Source organism: Planococcus citri, chromosome 4, assembly GCF_950023065.1.
Source record: "Planococcus citri chromosome 4, ihPlaCitr1.1, whole genome shotgun sequence".
NCBI classification, from domain to species: Eukaryota; Metazoa; Arthropoda; class Insecta; order Hemiptera; family Pseudococcidae; genus Planococcus; species Planococcus citri.
In genome coordinates, this window is record NC_088680.1 from 24,547,344 (window position 1) to 24,574,906 (window position 27,563).

A 27,563-nucleotide genomic window follows, 5' to 3' on the forward strand; every position below is an offset into this window, starting at 1 on the left:
CATTCTGTTATCGATCGACGCGCCATGATGTGCGTTATTGTACTCGTATGTGTTAAATCCTGCTAAAATAATCGTTATAAAGATGAACTTTTGCACAAAGCGCGTAGTTTTCTCGGTTTCATTTATTTAATTATTAGTTTTTTATGTTTTTGTTCGATTGTGTTTGTGTATTCAGTGTTAAAATGTGTGTTTGAATTATTCGAGTACGTGTTATTTGTGTATTAGTGATTGTTTAAGTGTGTACGAATCTCGAGCACTATGGTACCAATTTTCCGAGTTAATTCATGCTTCAAGTAATGGCTAAGGTGAGATTGAGTGTACTTATATTATTATTTACCTTTCTATAGATACTTATAATTCGCTTTAGTATTACTCCGATGTGTTCGAGATACTTTCTGCGTATGTTCAGCTGTTGACATTTTGACAGGTGATATTCAGCTCTTATCAATGTACAAATAATCCTACCATAAAGTTACAGCGTATCGTAGTCGTACAAATTCAAATTACTCCGGAGTGAAGGATAAATCATGCCGAATGTAGTAATGAAGAACAGAGAACCTTGATATCTGAAAATATTCTGTATAAAATCCAAACCGAAGCTGAAGTGTCGCGATATGGGATATCTGTTTGTTGGAGAACGAGGATAAATGAATGAAAAAACGAGTACGATACAATGTAAACGTGTAATTTACATTCGCAGATAGTGACTCGATATTGTAAATCGTAGTACGATATTCGAAATTTCGAATATACACGTTCAAAAGATGAATTTTCCAATGTCTTTTCTGCGATCGAGAAGAAAAACGATCAATGTTTACTCGTGATTGGTAACACTGCGGCCGTCAAAACGTGTTAATTATCTTAGGCGGAGTTTCTGACAACTTTTTTTAAAACACAAGAGTAATTTTTCAAATGTATATTGCGTTAAGTAAACAACTCGTGTAACAGGTACACGCTTTTCATGCTCAGTAGTGCTCTGTACTTTATTGTGTTCGTGTTTGTGTTCAATTTTGGTGTCAGCCAGTGAAAAAAATTCGTTCGAATTTTTTCAATTCCTCGATCGCATTGTGTTTTACTTTCACCTGATTCTCTCAGTTTCGGTACATCAGTGTCGGTCTTTCTGTCTATCTCGTTTATTTTCTCACGTTTGTATCGGTTCGGTTGTATAGTGGAACCGGTTGACTCTGTGTTCATGAATGAATCGCTAATTGCTCCGAGATTAGCCAACTATTTTACAAGCTGACCAGTGAGATAAGACTACGTGATTTTTGAGGTATTTTTGCTCATATTTTCATCCATTCTTAATCCTTATTTTGAAACTTTGCTATCTTACGTGTATTTATAACCAAATTTGGTGGAGACCTTCATTTTGAGTTGAAAGTCACCATGTAAAATTTTGGGATCTGTTGGTACCCCTGGAGGGGAGATATGGGTCCTCAATAAGGGAGCATTTTTGAAAAAATCTTGGTTTTTTGCTCTAGCCCCTGCCAACTTGTTTTCGGAAAAATAGGTCAATTCCAAAAGATGTTATTTTGAGGTTCTGGGTCGTTCTAACAAGGGAACCTCTTGAGGTGTCACCCTCCGATTTGAACGGGACCGGGATTTTTGGAAAGAGCATAGTCTAAAACCCATAAAACCAAATTTTCAGCTGCCCAAGTTCATTTATATGTACCTAGATTGAAAATTCAAAATTGACTGTTTTTGGCGATTTATGCTTTTTGTTCAAAAGTACGTACTTGATCAATAAAAATGGTCAAAATGAGTCCCAAAACTAATATTAATTACCCAAATCCAAATTTCACCATTTCCAGCCATTCTGGAGCCTCCAGCGCGATTTTTCAATTTCTCCAGAATTTTTAATTTGCTCCAGAAGGCGTCAATATGAAGTTGGGCAGCTAAAAATCGAGTTGTGTATTATACTCGACCTGTTTAACAAGTTTATCTACATTTGAGTCGATTTTGGGAGTGACACCTCAAGAGTGGTTTTTTGAGGTGTCACTCTCGTTCCAAAATGGCTGGAAATGGTGGAATTGGCGCTCCGGGGGTTAGTTCTTGAAGAAATGCAGCGATTCGCGCAAATTTCAAAAATTTCCTCACAAACGGTTGTCTTTTGAATTTTTGGATTTTTTAATTTTGAAAAAAGCTGGTCAAAAAACCACTCTTGAGGTGTCACTCTCAAAATCGGCTCAAATGTAGATAAACTTGTTAAACAGGTCGAGTATAATACACAATTCGATTTTTAGCTGCCCAACTGCATATTCACGCCTTCTGGAGCAAATTCAAAATTCTGGAGAAATTGAAAAATCGCGCTGGAGGCTCCAGAACGGCTGGAAATTGTGAAATTTTGATTTGGGAGGTTAGTTATGGACAAAATACAGCGATTACCGTGAATTTCAAAAATTTCCTCACAAACGGTTATCTTTTGATTTTTTTGATTTTTTAATTTTGAAAAAAGCTGTTCAAAAAACCACTCTTGAGGTGTCATTCCCAAAATCGGCTCAAATGTAGATAAACTTGTTAAACAGGTCGAGTATAATACACAACTCGATTCTTAGCTGCCCAACTGCATATTCACGCCTTCTGGAGCAAATTAAAAATTCTGGAGAAATTGAAAAATTGCGCTGGAGTCTCCAGAATGGCTGGAAATGGTGAAATTTGGATTTGGGTAATTAATATTAGTTTTGGGACTTATTTTGACCATTTTTATTGATCAAGTACGTACTTTTTAACAAAAAGCATAAATCGACAAAAACAGTCAATTTTGAATTTTCAAAAATTCGCCAAAAATCGAAAAATGGGAACTTTTTGAAACGCAGTGGTGCCAACTTTTCATCCATTAATGCTAATTTCAATAAACTGAAAAAAAATTGTTCAAAATCTCACATCCAATATCCATCCTATAGTAATTATAATGAGGCTGAATAACCAGGTTATTAGTATAACTTCTGCGAAGATTATCATTGCTGGACATTGAACAGGGCACCCACTCGAGAGAAATTCGCTTCCGTAACTCTCACTGTTTCGCAGTGTTATAAAAAAGAGACCAGAATCGAAAACGAATGCAAAATAAAACGAAAATGACAATCGTGAATTAAGTAGGTGTATTTCGCGAAATATAAAATGCTCGACGAAACTATTTAGATACGCCTCGAGCCAACTTATTATTGCCTCCTACGAATTTACACTAAAGTGTGTTTCCTTCTTTGATCTGTTTTCTCTGCGAAAGCCGTGCCTCGTGACGCCTGACGACCTGACCGATCGCCAAAAAGGTACCTCTCGACATTCATCAAGTGAGGTTTTCTCATTAGTCAAATCGTATATGCAAGAGCAAGAGTCATATTACCATCTACGATGTGTATTGATGAGCTTATAACGGTTCTTACTCCATATGGCAGGTTAGAGCTGGCTGTAAGGCTCAGTTCATCAATGATACTATACAAGTACCTTTTCTTTGGAGGTTTAATGACTCTAGCACGTTTTGGAATAATTCTATGTACATGGTTTAAACTGTCTGTATAGTACACAGCTGGTACGAGTACACTTTGTTATGGATTGCATTTCAAACTTCAGACTCAGAGTAACTAATACCATCCATGGGAGGTATATTCTTATAGAGTACCTAATGGATTTAAAGAATAGCGAAATAATTAACAGTCGAGTCGAGTGAAATGAGTGTGTTTTATTAATTTCCAACTCAAGTTCGGATTTCGTTTTGTAATTAAAAATTAATTGGGTTTAGAAATTAGCTTTGAGAAATGACATTGATTTGTGTGCGATGAGAGAACGACTAATTTGTCTTCTTTGAAAGAAATGAATAATGGTGTGAAGTTTGTTTAAAGGCGAGTGAATGTGGTAAAGTTGGAGATGGTGAGGTTTTTTCCTTACGTATTTCTGGTTGTTCGTGTCGGTTTTAGAAATGGTAACTTACTTGCTCCTCTCGCTCGCAAGTGTTAATTTACAGTTTAGTCATTTTTTTTTTACTGAGATTTCACAAAGAACTGATTACGTGAATGTGAAAAAGATTAGGATGAATTATTTCATTTCGGTTTATTTCCTTATTAATTACCAGAGTATTAATTGCTTTATACATTGATACCAGTCACTAATTGTTCTTTTTTGTTCTGCAACTTTTTAAGTTCTTTTAGCTGGCAGAATGATGAATTAAACTTCTACTGGAAATTCAAAATCGCTGATTTCGATCGCAATTTTTTTCGTGATGCTTATGCCTTTTTAGACTATAATTTATACTAAATATTTTACTATTTTTATTGGTATGTACATTTTTTTTTCAAAAATTTGATTTAAAAATGCAAATAAAACAGTAAAAATGGATGAAGTGTCAAAAGTTTGAGCAAAAATTGAAAAATGAGCCAAAAATGACTTGAGAATTGCATGTTGTGAGGGGAAAAATTTTTCAAACAGGGATCGAAAATCACAGAGAAAATCAACTTTTCGAATTTTTTAAACTGTTCTTGCTCAAGAAGTTCGGGAAAAATGGTTATATTTGGGGTTGGCAGGATCCATTATCACTCCAAATTTCGATAATTAGGTTGTTTAAAGTTTTGAACTACAAATAAAAAAATCAGTTTTTGAGCTGCTAGAAGGAGGTAAAGGATGATGGGAGGTTGAAGAGGTGAAGGATAAAAAATTGCTTCAGCGTTTGCAGACCGTGGGAACCAAGTTCCATGGGATAATTTTGAAATTTGATCCGTTGGGGCTGATTTATCCCTTGAATCTGGCTATTCTCTGAACAATGTATTGAGAAATGCAAAGAATATTGAAATCCTCATCTTAAAATCAAAAAATGATTTAGAATTGAAACCAAGAATCGAAAATATTAATAGTACTTTCTGTTCATCTGAATTTTTAACAAAATTTATTTTCAGTTTTTGGGCTTTTGTAATTATCATGGTGAAAAAATTGACATACTTGAGCAAAATTTTGCAAAAATTGCTTACAAATTTGTTCAAATGCCATAAAATTTGTAAAAATTGGCTGAAAATTGATAAAACATATAGTGAAAAATTGAGCAGAATATCGAAAAAATTCTCATCTTTGAGAAAAAAATGTGTTAGATTACGAAAAATATGATCAAGTAAGTATCGAGCAGAAATGAAATCTTGAAAAAAAATCGATGGAAATTACCTATAGGTATCAAAGTTGAATTTGAAATCTACGTATATTATGTTTACCTACTTATAAAGAAGGTTTTCCAAAAGTGAAAATTTGGTTCATCCAAATATCATCAAGAGGTCGTCCTTTTTCATTTCTTCGATTTAGTAGACATACTTTGGTTGATTTTCAGGCGAAATCGGAGAATTTTGTCATTCAAAATCCAGAAATTTCAAAAATAAAATCTTTATGATAAAAATTGATGATTTCGTAGTAGTTCAAACAGATTTTATTCTGTTCCTCGCGAAAATTGCCCAAAATTAATTTTTTTTTCAAAAAAACTTCATGTTTTAAAAATTTTGCTTTCTCTGCTTGAGCAAAATCATTTTTTTCCTTTATTTTTCAAAAGCAATTTTCAGAAAATACGTTCGCTTTTTTCTAAATCAGGGTATCTAACAGGTAGTGAAAGTAGTGAAAAAATACCTTCAAATCATTGAAAAAAAAATGTTTATTTTTGATGAAATTGGCAACTTGTTTTTTTTAATGATTTTGATTGAAATAAAAAATATTTTGTGTAGGTAGAGGTACTTTTCCAATTTCAATTGTTGATTTTTTTTGATCTGTGTAGAGGAGAGGAGGGGGGGGGGTCGAGTGGACAGAGATTTCTGAAAATTTGGTTGGAAAAAGGTAGTGAAAAAGTAGTGATTTATTTTTAAAAAATCGTTAGATACCATGTACATAAATGAATAATCTTGAAAAGTTACTATAAAAACGTTTTGTTTTGCTACTACTTTTATGACCAAAAATTCTCGAACCTTATTTCGCTCGGATAAGAACGTGTTCTTTTCTTTTTTTGGGAGGAAGAAGGGCTATAGCTCTAAAGCATGTGCTAGCTCAAAAATATCTGTAAAAATCCCGTCTCTTCCTTACGTCGTATTTTCATTTTTAAAAAACACCTGACAGGAATGCTTGCAGATTAACTTACTCGTATTATAATTGCCGCTCATGACGTTTGAAAAATTTGCATTGTAATATTTTATTTTGAAGGTCGAAGGTCTGGAAAATTAATGAGATTTTTTTAGGTTTCTGTATAAAAACTTTCAAATTTTAAAACCCTATGAAAAATAAAACCCATAAAGTTGATAAATTTTCATTTTCAAGCCGATATTGAAGATTTGCTGGTATTAGTTTTTTTTAACATTGTATTTCAATAAAAAAAGATTTCGGGATCCGAATGCAGTATTTGGGTCGACCTACTTTTAGTGAAGGCAGCTGGGAGGAAAATATTATTCAGCAGGTAAATAATTTGTGCTCGAATGTTTTTGTATGTCTGTGATGTGTGCAATTTGAAAACGGTGCATTGCAGATATGTTTATTAAGAGGAATTTAGATGTGTGTGTTTTTTGAACAGATTTTAATTATATGAATTCTTTTCTTTCCTCTTAAATCTATGAAATTGATTAATGTGGCATTCGACTCGAATATTTACATATAAATTGAGAAAAAAACCTGGTCATTGTGTAATTTTAAGTTCTTATACTCTTACGTAATTTCATATTTTGTTGACTGAACATTTTACATCGTGTTCCATGAAGAAACTTTAGGATTCAACGTCTGTTCTCGTTCAATTATACCTTTGATTCTAATTCATTTCAACCAAAATTGAAATTTTTCTGAGTGTGGTGCCCCCTCCTTCGAGTCCTTTCCTTCCTCTACACCAGAAAATGATTTCAGCCATTTAAAAAGTATGCTTGAAGAAAACAAAATTAAATTTTTTTCACTCGTTTGGCAATTTTGGTGTAGATAGTCGAACTTTCTTACGCTTTTTCTGAAATTTTAGTTCGTATTTTGCTGTGGCAATATTGATGAATTTGCCAATGAAAAATTGCAAATTTATGACATCTCCCCTCCTTATATTTCTTTCAATTTCATCCATTATTTCTAAAATACATAAAATAGTGATGGCCTTTTGCTCATTCATCCATCGTAAGCATGATTCCTGTGTGTTCTACTGTCAGACTTTCGTCAGCTTTCATATTAATGACCAAACTACTCGTATGACCTCTTCTCCGGCGGCGATTAAACGATAATTATATTGTCCTCCGCGTGAAGACAAGACACTTATGTATGTACATCTACATCCACTCTCGTATAATAATGAAGAAAAAAATTGATGCTATAGTCGTAAAGATGTCGTTTAAAAGCATAGCACACATAAATGTTCGCCCGCAAATTGTACTCCTATGGATTGGAGTATGAATGACGTACCTACTCGTATGTATTATAGAGAAGCAGTAAATTTTTATGCATTAATATCTTACACTCTAGTCGAAAGCTGCGATTATAGAAGAGTGAGTCTATGCATTAGGAAACAATTTTCCATTTTCTAACCGGCCAGTCGCGATTAAATGTATACTGGCTTTGAACGAAGCGTCGTAATTTACAGTTAATTTTCGTACACATTATAATGGATCTTGGGAGTTAATTCGCTCGTTCATTTAGTGTGCTTGAGCTTCTGGTTGGAAAGCGCGCTGGCGAAATGTGCAAGTGGGCGACAAATGTACATGTACGAGCTTATTTAGTCCGATCAGAAAAACAACCGTTTAAATCGAGAGAAAGTAATATTATGTGATATAATGCTCGTCGACGATACGATGGCGATGGCCCCGCGAGGCTCGTTGACGAGGTCGTTAAACTTTTTTATAGATTGGCGAAGCCGAAGATGATTGATCTGTTGGAGTAAATATGCGGAGAAATGAGAAAATAATGGACTTGAGCGAAACACGATAAACGTTAGCTCGAGTTGGCTAATTGGGCTTGGTTGGGCTTGGGTTTGTTCGCTGCATACTACAAGGTATACGAGTTGCTACAAGAAGCTGTTTGAATTGAGAATTTCAACGAAATCAAAAGTGTTGTAGTATTTTGTAATGTGCGCGAATTGAATGCTACTATACTTGTAGTATAATCTGCATAGTTGTGAAACCAGTTTAACACACTTCTCGATGCATATTTTTCAATCTTACAATCAGAGATGTGCGATGCTTCCCGATTTTAAAATTACGTCATTTAATGGACGTCCAAGAGCCTCCAATTCGTACATCTAAATTGATGGAAATTTTTTCACAGTGTGTGTGCTTGGTTTTTTTTTTTTTTTGAAAGAATATTGCGACCTTGACAAGGCTCGAATGTGCAGAATCGTATATGAGTGCAGAATACTAATTTGCGAGTAAAATTTTTCACCATTTTAATTACCCATTATTTAAAAAAGTATGTACGTCATTTCGTTTATATGTGTGGTTTTTTCTGTCGTTTCTTTATATGGCAACTTTAAACGAATTCTCGTCGTAGTGCGATAAATTCGTTTAAATTTTAAACCGCGCACCAGCACCGATTCTAAAATGGTTGAAAATTGATTTATACACTCGGTGGTGAAAGTATAATATCTCAGTAGAGCTCTCATATCTCGCGACGAAACAATTATTTCATTTACCGTTGTCTCGTTGTCATTTTGCAATTATATCTGGCTGCCCTGCTCATGCCCCTTGTCTTCATCGTAATAATTTTTATATAAAAATTCATCCTTTCGCATTTTGTTGCTTTCTCATGAACTTCATGTTACCAGTGGTCATCGGAAACAAAAGCCATCCGACGACTTTTTTTCACGTCCAGGTATCACTATTCATTCTGCTTGACCGTTCTGCCTTTATGAGCATGAGTATGTGGCTAGTTTTTATGTAAGTGATGTTAACGTGATACACATGCTTGATTTTCAACAAAAGAATGTATCGGCGAAGATGTTATAGTTCTTTCTTTTATTATTATTTTTATTATAGTGTAATTAATATTTCTTCTGCAGTGTGTTAAGCTATATGTTCTTATATGTAGCTATGTTTTTGTGGAATCAGTGATGTAGAGTTGTCTTACCTTAAGTTCAGAGTTATGTCTCGAGAGATTACTTGCGGATAGCGTGCCAAAGGTGTGAAGTACGAGAAGGTATTTTTACCAGTTGCTGTGGACTTTGACGTACGTACTCGTAAGACGATATAGATTTGATTTGAGGCGGATTTCCGAAAAGAAAGACGTCTTTGAGGAGTAATGAAGTGAGTTAAGGGTGCTTTTGTGCTTCCATCAAGACTAATCTAGTATGTACAGCAGATAGGAAATACTTATTAATTTAAACGACAGCGATCGAATGTTTCCTTCCGGTGTTGGGCAGAGTAGATGAGGGTGTCGAGACTGCCATCGTGTTGACGAAGCGTGAAAAAAAATTAGAAATCAAGAGCGATACAAGTGTTAGAAGGGTGTTGACGATTGTATCCTAGTGGGTGGAGTACCCGGATAGGTGATAGGGGGCAAAGAGGGGCTTGAAATCAATGGCATAGTGGAATAGGTCCTTGACCTTATGATTTGGAAAAAAATATTCGCATTTGATGACCAGGGGAGGAGGGGGAGGAGGAGCAGAAGAGGGAACTTTTACATTTTCGTTCTGAAACTAAAAATTACTCGTCTTTATGACGATCGTGAGGCTAAAAGTGGTGGAAAAAATTTGAAAGCAATGCTTTGAGAAACAAGTGTGGGTATTGATTTAAGTTTTGGAAAATTTTTAAAGTAATAATCGTTGATTGTTTCTCTGAAAGTTTGCCCTCGAAAAATTGAACTGAACGTAATTATACGAGTATTTCTCCCCTTTGGCTTTTGCTATATTTGTTGATTCATTGTACATTTTACTTGTGAAAAATGACTTTTTCGAAATATTCTATAAAGCTTACAGGTTCAATGCAACGATTGTACTCGTAGCTCAGGTTAACGTAACATTGAGCAACTAATGGCAAAATACATATAAACTATTGAAAAAATAATGGCAAGGGAACCAATTGTTTTCGTTCACCTTTGTACATTACATTGATGAAACGAATTTAGGAAATCGAGCTTTCATTCAAAGAACACGCATAGATCAGGTTACTCTAAGCAACCATAAGTATGTTCATGCTGCCTGCTCACAATCTCAGGTTTCCTAATTTTGTCCAATTATGGACGATATCTGTATGAATAATGAAATTCTATGGGTGGCTAATGAAATTAAACGACGTTCAATTTACCAGAATTTAACCGAAAGAATGTTAAACATTAAAAAAAAACTTGTTTTTGAAAATATGTGTGTATGTACTATGTGGGTACATGATTTGCATTACAATTCGACGTAGGCTTGGCATTTCGTAAATATCCATGGTCAGTTGGTCATCAATAAATAATACGAATGCGTATTATTATTTTTAAAGGATTGTGTATGTTGATAAGACGCCCTAGTTGTGGAATGTGATTATGAAAATTGATTTTGAAAAATTAAGTTCTTATAATTTTTGGACGATACTTCTTACAACTCTTCTATGTAACTCTAAATTGGCTAATTTTTTGGTCATAAAATTTCCTGCTTTTGTTTTGAAAAAATTGACACAATTTTGTTCTGAAAAAATTGACGCAATTTTGTTCTGAAAAAATTGACGCAATTTTGTTTTGAAAAAATTGACACAATTTTGTTTTTTTTTTTAAATTGACACAATTTTGTTTTTTTTAAATTGCACAATTTTGTTTTGAAAACATTGACACAACTTTGTTTTGAACAAATTGACACAATTTTGTTTTTAAAAAATGACACAATTTTGTTTCGAAAAATTGATACAATTTTGTTTTGAAAAATTGTACAATTTTTTTTTAAAAAATTGACACAATTTTGTTTTTTTTTAAAATTGACACAATTTTGTTTTTTTTTTAAAAATTGACACAATTTTGTTTTTTTTTTTAAATTGACACAATTTTGTTTTGAAAACATTGACACAACTTTGTTTTGAACAAATTGACACAATTTTGTTTTTAAAAAATGACACAATTTGTTTCAAATGATTGACACAATTTTGTTTCGAAAAATTGATACAATTTTGTTTTGAAAAATTGATACAATTTTGTTTTGAAAAATTGATACAATTTTGTTTTGAAAAATTGATACAATTTTATTTTGAAAAATTGATACAATTCTTCACTTTTCTAATTTGAAAAAAAAAATCAAAACTATGTAAAAAAAATAGCACGTGACATGTCCATTGTCCAATTCCAGATAATTGAGCTCAAAAATTGATTCATTTTTTGAATTTCAGTCTTGAGCGTATAATTCACCCCCCCCCCCCCCCCGCCATTTGTAATTTAAAAAATATGTTGAATAGTATCTCCAATGTGTGGGAATTTTGAATAGTCACTGTACATTTTCAATAATTTTTCGAATTGTTTTCTAAAATTGCGAAGTGGAACCAGTTTTGTACCCCAATTTTATCGAATTTTGATTTTTACAAATTTGTCAAAATTCAGAAAATTAAATGAAGCATTTAAAATTGTACAATGTGGGAAATTTTCAGGTGCTCCTTCAATTTTTGTTTGTCTTTTTGAAAATTTTATGCTGGGGTATCCCCTTCTCCTGTTTGATGAGAAACTGAAAAAGATTCTTGATGATAATGAATAATGATAATCGTTTACCTACTTTGTATTTTGATATTCTAAGTTTGTTAGGCTTCTTAAGGAACATGAAAAATAAATTTATGGTTTACCATAAGACTCGATTATACCTGAGCTGAGCCATGGGCATTTTCAGTGCTATATTTAGAACTATTTCGATGTTTCTTTTCGAACCAAAGAAAATTACATACAAACAAAATATACTTATACTTTTCGCTGCATTTCCAACTCTCTAGCTCATCTCATCAGTGCTGTAATAATCCCGAATGCATCAGTCAATTCAACCATAACTTTTTACGGTGAATAAGGGGAAGGCCGAAAGCGATTTGCATTTTGTGCAAAGGAAGTATAGTAATCTTCATCTGTACTAGACCTGCCCAATTTCAAGTACATGTACATAAACTTCGCCATTATGACCCACAATAGAGTAAGCTTCTCGCTTACCTACCTTCCAAAAAAAAATCATCATTAATTACACTCGTTAAACCTTAGGGCGTTTAATTTCACGGTACAACTCGGATCATTTCGATCGAATACTATACAAATGGAAAATAGAACGTAGTAATTTATTAATTAATTTTTCTCGTAGTACATTTAGAACACGACTTTAGCGTCGCGAGCATCGCTTTGTACAATATCACAGTTTAAAATGTACACGGTGTTAATTAACCGTTCAATGTTGATGCTTTGCAAACCATCAGCGTAACCATAACCAAACCATTGGTACGTATTGTAACTCCTCTTTGAACCAGGCTAAAATGGTTTATATGTAGTTGCAATAGTAGAGTATCATGATGGCATATACGAGTACTTGTACTCTATGTATGTAGTTGATCTTCTTTGCCACCCACTCAACCAACTGTATGCATATCAAAGACGACGAACATCAGCAATTTTTATTATCTGGCCTCTGGCGTGAAAAAAAATCATTAATAATGATAATTCTATCATAACGTACCCAAGCTAGGCATATATTTCCGTAAGTATAAGGTCATTACTACCGTATCTCTAGTGGAAAAGGGAAAGCATAAGGTACGCAGTGTTACCGTCGTATCATTGAAAAGTCAAATTATTATCAGTTTGTACAGGTATGAAGGAGGACACGGTTCGGCGAGAGGTGTATTTTTTTTATTTTACTGTACAAAACGACTACGACAACAAAAAGACAGGTGCTTCTTGATGCTGAGTTGCCAAATATACACCAGTGATGGCATTATAAATGTTATTCGCTTGAGTGAAATTTCGCATCAACCAGGTTAAACTCCCTTCGAACATTAGCGTTGCTCTTTTGATTTATCGTACGTACTACGTACTATCTTGCCAGGTCATAATCTGACATGTAATACGAGTACGTCAATGACCTGCTCTATAATATGGTCTTTTGAATACACGTACAGGTAACTAGAGGTATCAAAAAAAGAAAGAAGAAAGGACTCTTGGCTCTTGTGGCTTCGTATATGTATTATATTTATACCCTCGTGTATAAGTTCGCAAATATTTACCCTTTTCAATCATCTGTGTGCTCACTTTCATACTCGTATATATTCGTAGGTAGATAGTGATATCAATTTTTATTTATATTTCTCGAGTGTATAAAAATGAACGATAGAGAGCTAGGTTGCGGTGCGGGGTTAATTCTATACGTTCACGTACACATCGATCGAATCTCATGTAAATGTATTTTTGTACCTTATGACGATGGATGGATATGCTCAAAAATTCATCGCAGCGTTTACCTACTGACCTAATTTTTTAAAACATTCAATAAGATAAATGATACTTTCCATTTTTTTTGTTTTTTTTTCACTTCATCTCTTTCGTTCTCCGCCTCTTTTTATTAACGCAGATCCGATGTGTGCTTAGCGAAGCTTATGGAAAATTTATGAGTTTAGGGTACTCGTTTACGAGTTGATAGAATCATCACGATGAGGTAGATTTTTCGAATTCGTCGAGACGTGCTCGCAGGGGGGGGGGAGATGAGATAACGATTAATTATACCCTTTTATGACCCTTTTCTTTCAAGTACTTATACCCGAGTTTATTGCAGGTACTTTCAAGAGTTAAAGGATCGATGAAGTTTAAACGTATGTGCGCGAAGTGTTCGTCGGGCTACGACGATAAGTGTAATAAAAGATAGGATTATTTTAGATTATTTTTATTTTGTATCAACTTGTTGTAAACTTTGTATAATGCTGGGATCGCGCAAGGGCATGAGATTGCGTTGTACGAGTAATAATGGTTCGAGGTATAAACCGAACTGTATTCTTTGTGTAAAGAATCCCAAAGGAATTGATTTTTTTCTTTCTGTTTTTTTTTTTGTTTGCGTAATAGTACTTGAAAAATTGACGATTGATGGAATTTTTGATTAGATTGTTGTTTTTATAAACGCAGTGTTCGAGGATTATTTCGTGACTGTGTGAGGACGAGAAGGTAGAAGAAATGGTGGTCGATTGAATCGAGTGTTTTGAAAAAAAAAACTGGTACTATTGTTTTTCGAAGTGTTGGTTTTAATTATTAAAAATTTTAAATGTTGTTAGATTACGAATGATTTTTTTTTTGTATTTCTTGGGTCCTTGAATTTTGAGATTTTTGCGCAGTTTTGTAGTGTTGAGGTTTTATTTTTGAGTAATGTAGTTGACCTGAATCAAAATTCACCGACTCAACTGTCTATTTGGAAAGCTTTTTTTCCATTGAGAAATTTTTTGATTCTATCGATTTATGTATTTTAAATTTTGCGGCAAATTTTCAGATCTTTGAAAACTTGTCTATTCCAAGTTATTGAGAAGCTTTTTAATTCGTTCGAATTTCTATTAGTTCGACGTTTTTGAGAAATTTCCTAGAATTCGTGATAATGTTTCAACTATATTTTCATGGTCAATAAAACGCGATTTTATTTCAAAACATTGAATATTTTTCTGCGAATTTAGTTCGATATATTCAGCCACTTACGCCTCACCATCGCCGTACATTTTCATAAAAATTCTCCGAACGTGTGATTTTGTAATTTGTTGTGATTTTGAATGGTTGACTATTATTTCTTATCTGAACTGAAATTGAAAACTGCAGCTGTGTTGATTCCTATAGAATGATCCGCATAATTTCTCTGTAATAGAACATTAGTTTGTACGTATTTACTTACGATATGTTATTAGAGCCTTTGACAACTAAGTATTAAACGTGCCCAGACTAAATGCCATTTTAATCCTTTGCATTGTACACATGCTAAATCAGGGTATCTAACAGGTAGTGCAAGTAGTGAAAGTAGTGAAAAAGTAGTGATTTTTAAAATGGGTAGTGAAAGTAGTGAAAAAGTAGTGAATTTTGTTGAAAAGGTAGTGAAAAAATTTTAAAAAATTCAAATTCGTTCCTTTTTCTCGATCTTTATTCCGTAGAAAAGAGCTCATTTGTCGACTTTTTTAGAGCTTGAATTACACATTTCTGAGAGCTTTTGCCCTCGCTTCGCTCGGGCTGTTTACTCTTTTTCCCCGTGAAAAACTATTGTTCAAATTCAAGAAATGTTCAAAGTTTGAATCAGAAAGATAAACTCCTCCCTGCATGAAGAAATTTTTTTCACTTCTCGGAACATGAATTGTTCAAAGCTTCTGCCCTCGCTTCGCTCGGGCTCGTTTGCTTTTTTTTCAATTTTGAATTTTTCAAAAAAAAAAAAATCATTTGAATTTCAAAATTTTGAAGCAAAGTAATAAGCTTCTTATAATTAACCAATTCATCACACTAAAAATCATCGTTTTTTACATATATGTGCCTCTCCTTTGAAATTAAAAATTTGGTTTGTTAAAAAAAAGTTTTTTATTCACTCAATTTCATTACATGAGCAAGAAACTGTAACGTGAAAAAAAATCAAAAATTGATATGATAAAATTATATTTTTGACATCAGCTCGCTTGAAAAAATCTTGGGATGTTGAAGACATTGGAAAACTAAAAGCGAAAAATTCTAATGTAAAATTTTGCCTCCCCCGGCTCCTCTTTTTTTAATAAAATCTCTAGTGTTCAAAAAATGTCCTGTTAAAGTCCGAATTTTTTATTTTGAAATTTTGTTTGACACCTTGTCTTATAACGAATGTAATAAGCTCGTGTATTGTTTTTTCAATAATTTTGATTGAAATTACAAATTTTCTTCCAGTTTCAATTTTTAAGAAATTTCCATGTGAAAAATGTGACTTTGTTAATTTTTTTGTGTGTATGGGGGGGGGGGGTGGTCGAGTGGATGGCATTCTGAAAATTTTGTTGAAAAAAGGTAGTGAAAAAAGTAGTGAAAAGGTAGTGATTTTTTCAAAAAAAAATCCGTTAGATACCATGTAAATACATATACCTATATAAATTTCCAAAGTGAATAGTGGGTGAAGGGTCTGTTTATCTGAGCTCCTTTTGCCTTCTTCGATCGCTGCTCACGTTTTGGTCTTCGAATTAAAAATGATGAAATACGAAATCGACTTAATTTTGTGGATTTTTTGATCTTAAGATTTATTTGTTTCAAATCTAAGAAGAGAGGTACTTCACTTACAAAAAAAATTTTGAACTGGACAAAGTTCCAGCGATACTGTCAAAATTTCAGGTGCTAAAATGTATTTTTCGATTTTTGTTGAATTTTTAAAAATCAAATTTGGGTCAAAATTTAAAAAAAATTACAAATTGACCTAGAAAGCTGAAATTCTATTTTCGACCTCCCGTATCGATTAGAGGCGGTTTGGAGCCGTTTTGAGAAGTTATGAAGCCCCTAGAAAATTGTGGGATTTCCACATAAATTTATTCGATGAAGTTCGAAACCATAAATTTACTTTTGTATACCTTTATTTCAACATTCTGAGTCGATGGGAGGTGATTTTAAGCCGTTCTGAAATAACTGGACGAACTTTTGTGGAAATTTCAGCTTCCTAAACTATGCTGAACGCTCCATGAACTGCTCAAAACAATTCGAAATTGTGTTCAGTAGTTGGAGGAGGGGGGGGGGTGTGAAAACAGATTAGGTACATTATAAATTTCAGATTCTTCTTTAGTGAATTTTAAAATTTAATTTTTCCCATTTTTAGCCCAAAGTTCTCAAAAATTGTTTAAGCACCTAAAATTTTTGCTGATGTATTTTGGCATGCTTTTTGGAGAAATTCTGAAAAAAAGTTCATAAAATAGACATCAAAAAACGATTTTAAAAATTAGAACAGAAAACATTTAATGAAATAAAAATATTGAAAAAAAAAACATGAAATAAAAAAACTGAAAAACCGAAAAATTATTTTTAAAACATGAAAAAAAACTGTGTTGCAGAGGCAAAAAAATGATTTGTTGTTTGAAAGAGCATGCTGCTCAAAAAATGAATCGGAAAAAACGCGAATAAAAATTGGAAAAACTCGAAAAAATGTTTCAAAAATGGAAATTTCAACCAAAAAAAATTGAAAATTGCACCAAAATTTCAGCCTCTACACAGTTGGAAAATAGTTTTTAAATGAAATTTTTTTCGAAAAATGAAAAACGAAAAAATGTTTCTGAAATTGTGGTACCTAACTACCTCTTATACCTTTTGTACTTGAAATTTATCTAGTGAAAAAGTGCGTCGGTTCCTTGATTGAAAAACCTTAAAGATTTCTTTCTTCTTTTTTTATTGATTCCTGATTCTTCAACAAAGACTTCTTACGCAACGTCGTCGTTCATTAATCAAAAAAACACAGGCCAATGCCCCTCTCCCCTTTATATTCCTTCTTTCTTTTACGCAAGCCGAGTTATATCGAACAGAGCAGCGTGTATATTATTTGACGAGAGATTATACATTGTTTGTACACATTACGTTCACGTTACGATCGGAATTGTGTTTTGTTCGATATTAGCTCGTTAACATGAATAAATAACTCGAGTAATTGGAATTGGCATTTTCATGGCCAGACGCCCAAAGAATTCTCGCTTGTGACCTGAACTGAAATACTAAAACTTACACGACAAAATACACATAATATTGCGTGTTAATCGCGTTTACATGTGTTGTTAGGGCTGCATGGCTTTCAATGTCTCAATGCACTGTATGTATCTACCATGAGTGAAGTATTAGTACATTAAACATTTAAAGACTCGACAGTCGATAGCAAAATAGAAAAAAAATAGAATACAAGTACGACGATTGCAACTGAGTCTTCGTTGTACATGTGTATTTGGCTTGAAAAATTATATTCTTTCGTGGCCTTATAGCAGTATTTTACTGACCAACTATTTTAATGTGTTGAGCTGTTGATCGATATTATTCTATCTGCCAATAGCATTCGTATGTATGTACCTACGGGAGTAATTTACGATGAGAAATGAGTACAGTATAGTATAGTGTGTCTGATGTACGAGCATTAAAGCGGTTGTTCGGTTTAGAGTGCGTAATTTAGAAGTCGCACCTGTTGAATTTATTTTTAATGTTTTAAAAACCCGTTTTTACTGGATGGCTAGTTTTGTATACAAAATTAAACCGTTCCCAAGGCCGGTGATAATTTGTGGATAGGTTTGAAATTATATCACAGTGTTTCGCGCGTGTCCTCATAGTCCGATTGTGAATAGTTACGTTGAAAAAAAAAAGTTCCATTAAATAAAAAATAAACACTTCGGTATTTTTTTACTTCTTTGTTTCGGATAATTTGGTGTAAAATTTGTTAAAACCCAGGTAAGACAAAGATTTGTACTTGTCGATGTGTTTCTGCTTTGGTACGTTGATGAATAAGGTAACCTGTATCATTTATTTTGATGATAATGAAGACGACTGCAGCGACGAACGAAGAAGATGATGATGATGATGATGGTATTTTAATTATCGTATCGTCTTCGTCGTTTGCGTTGTCGATGTCGATGTCGTCCTGCTCGAATACGTGATTGTTTTACCAAGTCGATCACTCGATACTTGATAGTTTTGTATTCGACGAGAGGGTAATCTGTATCCTCGTATTGAAGAAGGCTGTAGATGTTGAATGTAGAGTGGTTTTATTACACTATAACGTGCGTTTAAATTGATAAGTACATTTCCTGTGCAAGAGAACCGAGTGAACAAGTGTTTTAAAAAAAGGTCTGTGGTGAAGTGATGATGGTGGTTGAAATAGGAAAATTCCATTCTACTCGTATTTGTTGAGTTACACAGTATGATGAAGATTTGATGTGTTTTGAAATGGAATAAAATGGAATTATGGGTGGAATTTGGCTGAGAAAATCTGTCCTAAAATCACAAAGCAAGTTGTCAAAGTCTTTCTTTTGGCCAAAAATTGAATAATAATTTTTCAAAAATAAAAAAATTTTTACAGATGAAAATTATTGCTGAATTTACCTCCAAGTAACTGAAAATTATAATAAATGGGTGACAAAAATCAGCCTAATTGAACAAAATTGTACGAAAATTGCTTGAAAATTCGCTGAGTTGCAATACAATTATTTAAATTGGCTAAAAATTGAGAAAAACAGTAAAAAATTGACCAAAATTGAGCAAAAATACTCAAGTCATGAAAAGTGTAAAACTACGTAAAATTGATCAAGTATCGAGAAAAAATGAAATCGTGAAAAAAATCACATGAAGAATAACAAAACTGTAAAATAGTCACAGGAATAACTTAAAAGTTCCAAAAATTGATGGTATTTCGACCACGATCAAATGCAATGTGAGTGGAGGGGAGAAGTTGAGATGAGTTTCAGAGAGTGATCGATGGCCTAAAAATAGAAAAAAATAATTATTGATTCTTCGGAAAATAATCAAAATTTTGATTCCGATGTAAAAAATGAAATGTTACCATTGAAAAGCCAATTTAAAAAATTTCCTGTTTACCTACTGGTTTTCATAAATAATTTTAAGGTCATTTTTCTTTTTTTTCTGTTAGTTTTCTTCAAAATTACGAAATTTTGAAAATTTTGACCCAAACAAAATTTAACTTGAAAAATTGGTTTCCTCCCTACCTTATCTAAAAAATATTGAAATATTTTTCAAAATATCCTACTTGTTGACGTCATGAAGCTGTTACATTAGTAGAAATTGGTTTTCGAATTCGTTTCTCATTTCCATTTCGATATTCAGTCCTTCAGTCACCCATTTCCTCATTTTAGAACATCTTGTTATAATCTGTTCTCCGGTAGTCTATTGTCTCGTACGATTCGAGTTTACGCGAATGTCAAAAAAATCGACCTTCGTCAACCAAACAGACGCGAAACGAGCGTCGTACCAGCGACACCATAGTTGAGATAAAAATCTACGAAATTAAATTCTAAACACATTCTGTTTGCATCGGCGACGAATAACTACGAAGACGACTGGCAGATTCAACAGGCTATTATGTGCACTTACAGTCTACCAGACAGAAATAAAGAAGACGACATCGTTCATCTTGGTTGATGAATGAAAAAACATTCACGTTTTCGAGCTATCTTATTTGTATCTGAATACGGCGATAAAATCACGTGCCACAGGTCGTGCTGTCGTTCACACTGCGAAGATCTCTGAAGAGACTTCGATGGTCGATGGCGTGCAGCGGTTTTTGCCGAGTGAAAACGGATTGCGATGTTGTCGACTGTCCTGAAGTCGTCCCCGTCATTGTCTGGTCGATGATATGCAATTTCATCGGATGTTATGCGTCATACGAGATTGTTGCAAAAAAAAAATATAGAAAATTGTATGTTATTGCTCGTGCAAGCGAGTACGATGTCCCTGCATGTGTACTCAACGAGACATCGACTCATCGTACTCGTATAAATTGTACCTAACTGTTACTAGCTAGTGCATAGCACATATCGCGATGGCAATCATGTACTCGTATATTGAGAATGACCTGGCGAAAAGCTATTAAACATTATTAAAACATATTAAGTGGCCGTTAAAAATCAACTCGTCGGTATGTGAAGTCAAATGTAACACCGCCGGGGGCACAATGTAACACAATTGTACGTAGTAGGTATATGTATGATCATCTACGATGTATTAAATTTTACATTGAGGTGGAAATGGTGTTTGGTAGCTGCGAACTGCGAAGTGTAACGTACGACTCGTACGAGTAAATTAAGATCTAAAGAATGAATGATTTTTTTTTCTACGTAGTGTATCGGGCGGTTACGCTGAACTCGACTCGTTATGTATTCATAGTAATGTCGCCGCTTATTATCATTTAACCGCGTAAACTAATTTCACGTTTGTTTTGACGCCCTGCCAACGCCCATTCCATTCAACGTTTGTAGCCAAAATGTCAGCGACACCTGGTGGGCTGCTGAGTCGCTTTCTTTATGGTGTCTTTTGAATGACCTATATGGAGTGAAGTGATTGAGATTTGAGATGTGATTACTCTTTGATGAAATTTCAGATACGAGTGTGTTGAGGTGGATTTTTGAGCGATCAAGTCACAATTCATTGTTTCTTTGGTGTGATATGCAAGTTCGTAGTTTTGTTCCTATGGTGAGACAGTGGATCTGATGTACTTACGGGTTTTCAACACAGGTGGAGAGTGTATTCTGAAGTTGCTCTTGCTCAAAACCTCAAAAAAATTAAAACTTTTTTGGACCCTCTCTCGTTTACTTGTAGAAAATTGTATGCTCTACAATTTTGCTTCTCATATTTTTTTTTCTCGTAGAATCCCCAATGCTTCATCTCGTAGGTTAGAATTCTGTAATGGAAAAACTGATGAAAATTTCAAAATTTTCCACCACAGAGAATCAATTTTTGGTGAAAACTACAGATTCTTCGAGAGAAAAATCAGTGCATACAATTTCTCACCAGTGCACGTGTTGTGTGATTCGTGCTTTTGAATCAAAGTTGAGAAGTTCAACTTGAAAATCAAACCTCTCGGTCAATCAATCACAATTTTTTTTTTAAATTGGAACGTGAAGATTCACAGTTTAGCTCCCAAAAAATTCATCTGCTCAAGAAGAAAATTGAAGGAGGTTCTGCAGGCTTTTTAATTTTTCAAACGTAATCCAAAAATTGTCAAAATTGTCGAAAAAGATCGCGAAGGAGCAGTTGTTATGCCGATGAATCTGATTGTTGGTCACATTTGATTTACAATCAAGTTCAGAGGACCTATATTGACAAAAATGAGGGAACTAGTCTTGGGGAAGGGGGGGGGGTATTTTTCAAAAAGTATCGTGAGAATGTCTAAAAATGCACTCTTTTTCTTTCATGACGAAAGTAGTTCTCAAAAAATGTTGATAGCAGGAATATGACCTGAAAAAAAATGTTTCAAAAACTGTAGCATGCCCAATCGCTCATTTCGAGGTCTTGAAATATTTTTTTGGAAAAAATTGGGCTCTAAAAATGCACTTTTTCATTCATTTTGAAAAGAGCTTCGCCTCTATAAACACGTTGTTGGTGGTTCGGATATGAGTGAAAAGGATTTTGAAAGACCAAGATTGCCAATTTAGAGATTTTAGGACATTTTTTGATTGGTAACAGGCACTTCACAAAAATTATATTTTTGGGGGAGAACAATTTTTTTCTATATTCAGTTGGGTTGAAAATGATGTTAGATTTCTTGAACATGTTTTAAATGCAATTAAATTGCTGAAAAAAACTTTATTAGATCACCTTTAATAGGTATTCCGAAAATTAAATCTTGTAAAAAACTTGTTCAAAGTAAATTTTGCAAAAATTTTTGAAAAAATAATTATTGAAGAAAAGTTGTTGGAAATAAAATGGAAATTAATTTTAAAAAAAACTGCGAAAATATTGCAAAAAACTGTTTTAAAATTTTTCAAAAAGTCTGAACTGGTCAATTTTCAAAATTTTTACTGATCTTTGGAAATTCTTTTGTTTTAATTTATTTTATTTATCATGTTTTGAATAACTCTTTTGATGCTCTGAACTTCGTTGGTGGAATTCTGTCACATTTCACGATGCGTTCGATAATTTTTAGGGTAATTTTGCAAGTTTTCTTTCATTTTAAACAAATTTTTTCTGAATTTTTTTGCGATAGTTTTAGGGGAGATTGTTGTACCAGGGACCGATTTTTCGTTTTCTGGGAATGGACTCCACCCATTAATTATTTTTGAAAATGTGAATAGGGTGCATCAAAGAATGGTCTTTTACAAAAAAAACGAGATATTCACATTTGTTCAAAACTCATTCTCCTCCCCTCCAGAATTTTTTGAAAAAGTCACTTTTTTTTGGTCCATGGTACAACGGGTCGTGTACCAAGGACCAAAAGGAAATTTACCCTGGAAAATGCCTAAAAGTTGGCAGTGAAGGCATAAAGTTCACGTATGGATCATAGACATTCATTATACATATTTACTTTTTACAATAAGATCATATAAAATTTTGCAGAATTTTTTTTTATAAATTTCATAAGTTTGTCATGTTGTACCACGGACCATAGATTGTTCCTCAAATTTCCACCAATTTCAAATAAATTTTGAAACGTTTTCAGATGCTACAATGTAAAAACTGTGTAAAGGGCATCCTGGCATCTGAAAAAGTATCAAAATTCGTGAAAATTAGATGAAAAAATTGCGGTCCGTGGTACACGATGAAATTTGGTCCCAGGTACAAGACCTCCCAAAATTTAGAAAAAAATTTCTACAAAATTTCACACAATATTTTTCCAAAAAGTGAATATGTGTACTTACACTTGGATGGTGTAGCTACACGTTGCACTAATTGCTTTGACAAATTTCAAATAAACAACAGGTCAAAATGAGTTCACAAAACATGGCAAAATGTAACTTTTCGTTTTAAAACCTGATAATCGTGTGCAAAATTTTCAAATGAAAACTTTATCGCCTATAGTTCATTTTGTGGCATACCCTAGTGAATGCTTTAAAACGTAGTGGGGTCAGAATTCCGCAAGTGGCGTTAGTGAGGGAAAGGTCCCTGGTACAACAGGTCCGGGGTACAACAATCTCCCCTACATATTTTTAGTGATTTTTGTCCACTTTTGCTTAATTCTGAATCAGTTGTATGTGAATTTATGATTTTTATGATGTTCAAATGATGATAATGTACTTGAAAGAACAGCACGAAGTAGCGAAGTAACTGCGGTTTTTTATACCCCCCCCCCACTCAAAAACGGTTCAATAAAAAATGTGAGACTGTGGTGGGTTTTTATTATTATTATTATTATTTTAATTTGATGGAGATTTGCAAAAAATTATGGCTAAATGACCTGGCCTCAACAAGACATAAGAAAAATGTCGAGTATTTAGATCAATGTAAATCGTTTGATCTACGAATTCGATTTTCGACATGTTAAAATTGAATTGAATCATAGCTCAAAATTGGTCTTCAAAAAAAAAAAAAAATGAGAAATTTATCTATTTTAGAATCAATTTTTGCAGTTTGTCAAATGAAAATGAGTTGAAAAAAAAACCATTGTTGATCGATGTTAACGAACACACTGAGATTAGCTACCTGTGATCAAATAATTCACTCGATTTATCGCTCGAGTTTATTTTAATCTTCGTATTAAAGGATAAGATCGTCCTCAATTCATCTTTACACAATTTGGCTTCGGACCAAAAAATCATTTCGCGCGTCTTTTCTACGTCTTACTATTCACGTTGTCTGCAAGAATGGGCAGTAGATTCACGAATAGTACCTATAAATCGAGCTGGAATTTTCGCGCGAAAATGACCCCCTTTTCTGCGGTTCGCTCGTTCCGTAAAGGACGCTTGCGGATAATTATAAAATACGAGTTTGTTTACATGTTAATTCGTCGGTATAGTAAAATTAAAAATAACTAGCGTACGCAGCTGTGACCACGTGACGTTTGTGTGTCACAATAATATACACGACAATTGCGTTGGAAAGCGCGGGCGGTCGGACAGTACACCACAATGTGTAGTTTTACGAGAATTTTTTCGCTATTTCTTTCATTTTTTACGTAATATGGTTGCCTACACGCATTGTAATGTACACATACTTACGCTTATATGTGTACCTAGAGAGAGCTTCTATTATAAAGCCGTATAATAATTGACGATTGCGATGTTTATATGTTACAGAGTCCCGGAGAAAGCAAGATTCCTGTATTTCATACGAATCCGCTGAAGAGTAAAATATCGAAGCCGCTGACAAACCTATCGAATCGCGTGCGCGCTCATTTGGACGCAGCGTCGAAATCCAGAGCTTCCTCGTCGGCGGTCTTGTTCGGCATACTGAGCGCTGGCGGAGGCAGTTTGAAAAATGTAACCAGTGGTAAAAGCTCGTTAACGGTGTCGCAGATCAGCACCGGTAATAAGCTCTCATCTAGTCACGACGATCTCCAGAAGAGCTCAAATGTACCAACGACAACGACGACGGCGTCTGCTCCAGCTCGACCTACCAATATCTTCGTATCGGGGCAGTACTTTCCGACGGCGGTAAATATCAAGAAATCGTTGACGGAATCTTCGGTGGCCGTTGGTAAACGTGTGAGACTCGGTTCGGGTAAGGAAGGCGTGCTGCATTTCGTCGGTCAGACGCAGTTTGGCGAAGGAACGTGGTGCGGAGTCGAGCTCGATCAGGAAGAAGGAACGACCAACGGTACGGTGGATAACGTGAGGTATTTCAGTTGCGCCGAAAATCGCGGAGTGTTCGCGTTAATCGAGAATGTAGATTTGGTGCCGGAAGTTCGCGAGTATTTGTCGGATGTGTCGGATTCGGGACCTCATAGCTTGCTAGGGGTTACCGGAGATATCGAGCAGATCCAGCAGCATGATAACGAGGCAGCTTCGACGTCGGAGGGTTGCTTTCGTTCCAAAGATAACGCGTTCAGGTACTCCGGAAGTCATCTGCATCATCAACAGTCCAGCCAGCTCTCTACTCCGACGCCCAACAGCTCATCGAACGATAGTTACGCTCTGCACGAGTGGAAGGTGAACTCGAGGCATTCGTCGTCTGCCGGATCGTTAGCTTTGAGCCATCGTGGCGTGAACCTGATGCCTGGAATGGATCCTATGTCGGCGTCCTACCATATGAGCAAGCATAGCTCGTTCGAGTGCGACGAAAGTCTCGGCATTCTTACTCCAGATCAAATGGGCGAGCTGACCACCTGCAGCACAGAAGGCCACGCTCTCGGAGGTGGATCGTGCGACGATTTCTCAGCGTTTACTTTCCACGAGACGAATAACTCGGAGAGTACGAGTAAAACGGACGTCGTAGCTGTGCAAATCAAGTATCCGTCGCTGAGTAACATCGTCGACGTACCTTCGGCAGTCGAGAATTCCGAAGAAGGGTACCCTTGCGTTAGCAGCGAACCTCCTCAGAACGAAATCATAGACAGGCTGTTTAGCGAAACCGATACCTGCATGATGTCAGTATCGTCAATCAGCGACCATATTGTAATGACCAAAGATGACGATAAATTCGACCTGACTCAGCGGACACCTTCTCTAGAAGAGTTACCAGTAGACGATACGACATTAGTAGCGGCCGAGCAACCGAGCAGCGGCGAAATAAACGCAGACATTCCAGCACCGGCGCCTTCGACTACCAGTTTCGTAACCAGCGTCACCAGTATCGGTAGCTGGGATAACGGGTACCAAGGCGACGGCGAATGCAGCCGGCCAACCAGTCGAGGAGCAGACGCGTCACCTCTGGCCAGAGTACCGAAAATGGTAACCAAAGTTCTAGATCCGATGACCGATTCGGATTTCTACACCGAAAGCGACGCCGATCTTTACGAAGACGTCTCTTGTCTACGAGGCGACCGGAAAGCTCGCGTCATCGACGGTAAACTATTCGGATCTCCCGGCAGCACAAAAATGATAACTAGTCAATCATCCTACGGTTCGAAAGTTATCACTGGTGAGATTGCCGACGGACAACACGTGGTCGGCGGCGTCAATTCCGAAGAAATGGATTCCAGCGGAATTTACTCCGATTTGGAAAGAAAGTTGGACGTGGCCGAAAAAACAATCATGGAAGTTGCCGTCGAAACACTGCCACCTCCGGTCGAAGACGTACATTCCGATACGTCCGGCAACTCTACCAAATCAATCAGCAGTCAAAAACTAGTCGTTAGTGATAAACCCAACGAAACCACTAGTGAGATTACAGATAAGGTCAAACATACCACCGCCATCGCCCCCTCTTCCGCAACCACCTCAACCACTACCACCATCACAACGTCAGCGGCCACCGCCACTATAGCTGCCGTACCTGCGAAACCAGCGCCAAAAACCAAATCCGTCTCCAAAACCGATACATCCTCGTCTCACACCGCTGCCAAATCAGAAAACGCCCTGAAAAGACGTACTTGCGGTACAGTGAAAAAAGAAAACCTAAAATCAGGTGAACCGTCCGGCGTCAAGCCAAAAATGCCTCGTCGCAACGTGACCTCCAAAGTTAAAAGCATGATTTCCGCCTCCAGCAAAGGATCCGAGGACGAAAACCAAGAGAACCAGCAACCTCATCCGAATAAAATTCACGCCAAAAAAGCCAACGGTAAATGGAGCTCGGTACTGTCGAAAATTGAAAAGTCACGAAGCGATGATAAATGCAAAGCTGACAAGTTGAAAGATATCAAGAGCAAGGTAGCCTGCGGTGTGCCCCAAGTCAGCCAAAGTAAATTGCACAAAGATGTGAAGATTTTTTCGCCGAATGGCAACGCTATTAATAAAGTTACATTGCCGTCTAAAATGTCAGCCGCCGCATTGTCCGGTTCAACAAGTTCGCTCAAAGATCTACCTTCCGGTCATCGGGTTAAAACGTGAGTATAAATATACCTACGAATACAGAAAATTCGCTTGGTTACGCCTCAGCGTCACCTGTACTGCTCGTAGATGCGCTGCTAATCGCCTTTGAATAATTGAACGTGTAATTTTTCACGGTCTCTGTAGCATTGAGGTATACAAGTAATAGGTATGCGGTACGCGATGTTCGAAGGCTTTGTGCGTGTGGTATGCGTTTTTTTACGTTCTTTGCACGAGGTACCACAGGCAGTCTTCGCGTCGTGTCGTCGTCGTCGTTGAATCGATTTGTAAAGATTTCATCGTCTCTCTTTGGTAGTCGAAAAATGTAGAGAA

At 35.4% G+C, this 27,563-nt stretch overlaps 1 protein-coding gene across 3 annotated transcripts in view; it reads left to right on the forward strand.

Annotated features, from left to right (window-relative positions):
* toc (toucan) overlaps positions 1-27,563 on the forward strand; it is a 72,345-nt gene continuing 44,782 nt past the window's right edge. For all 3 annotated transcript variants that reach the window (XM_065363390.1, XM_065363391.1, XM_065363392.1), the window contains exons 1-2: positions 1-305; positions 24,561-27,247. In XM_065363390.1, coding sequence (XP_065219462.1) covers positions 285-305; positions 24,561-27,247 — 2,708 coding nt within the window. In that variant the 5' untranslated portion in view covers positions 1-284. The remainder of the gene's footprint in view (positions 306-24,560; positions 27,248-27,563) is intronic.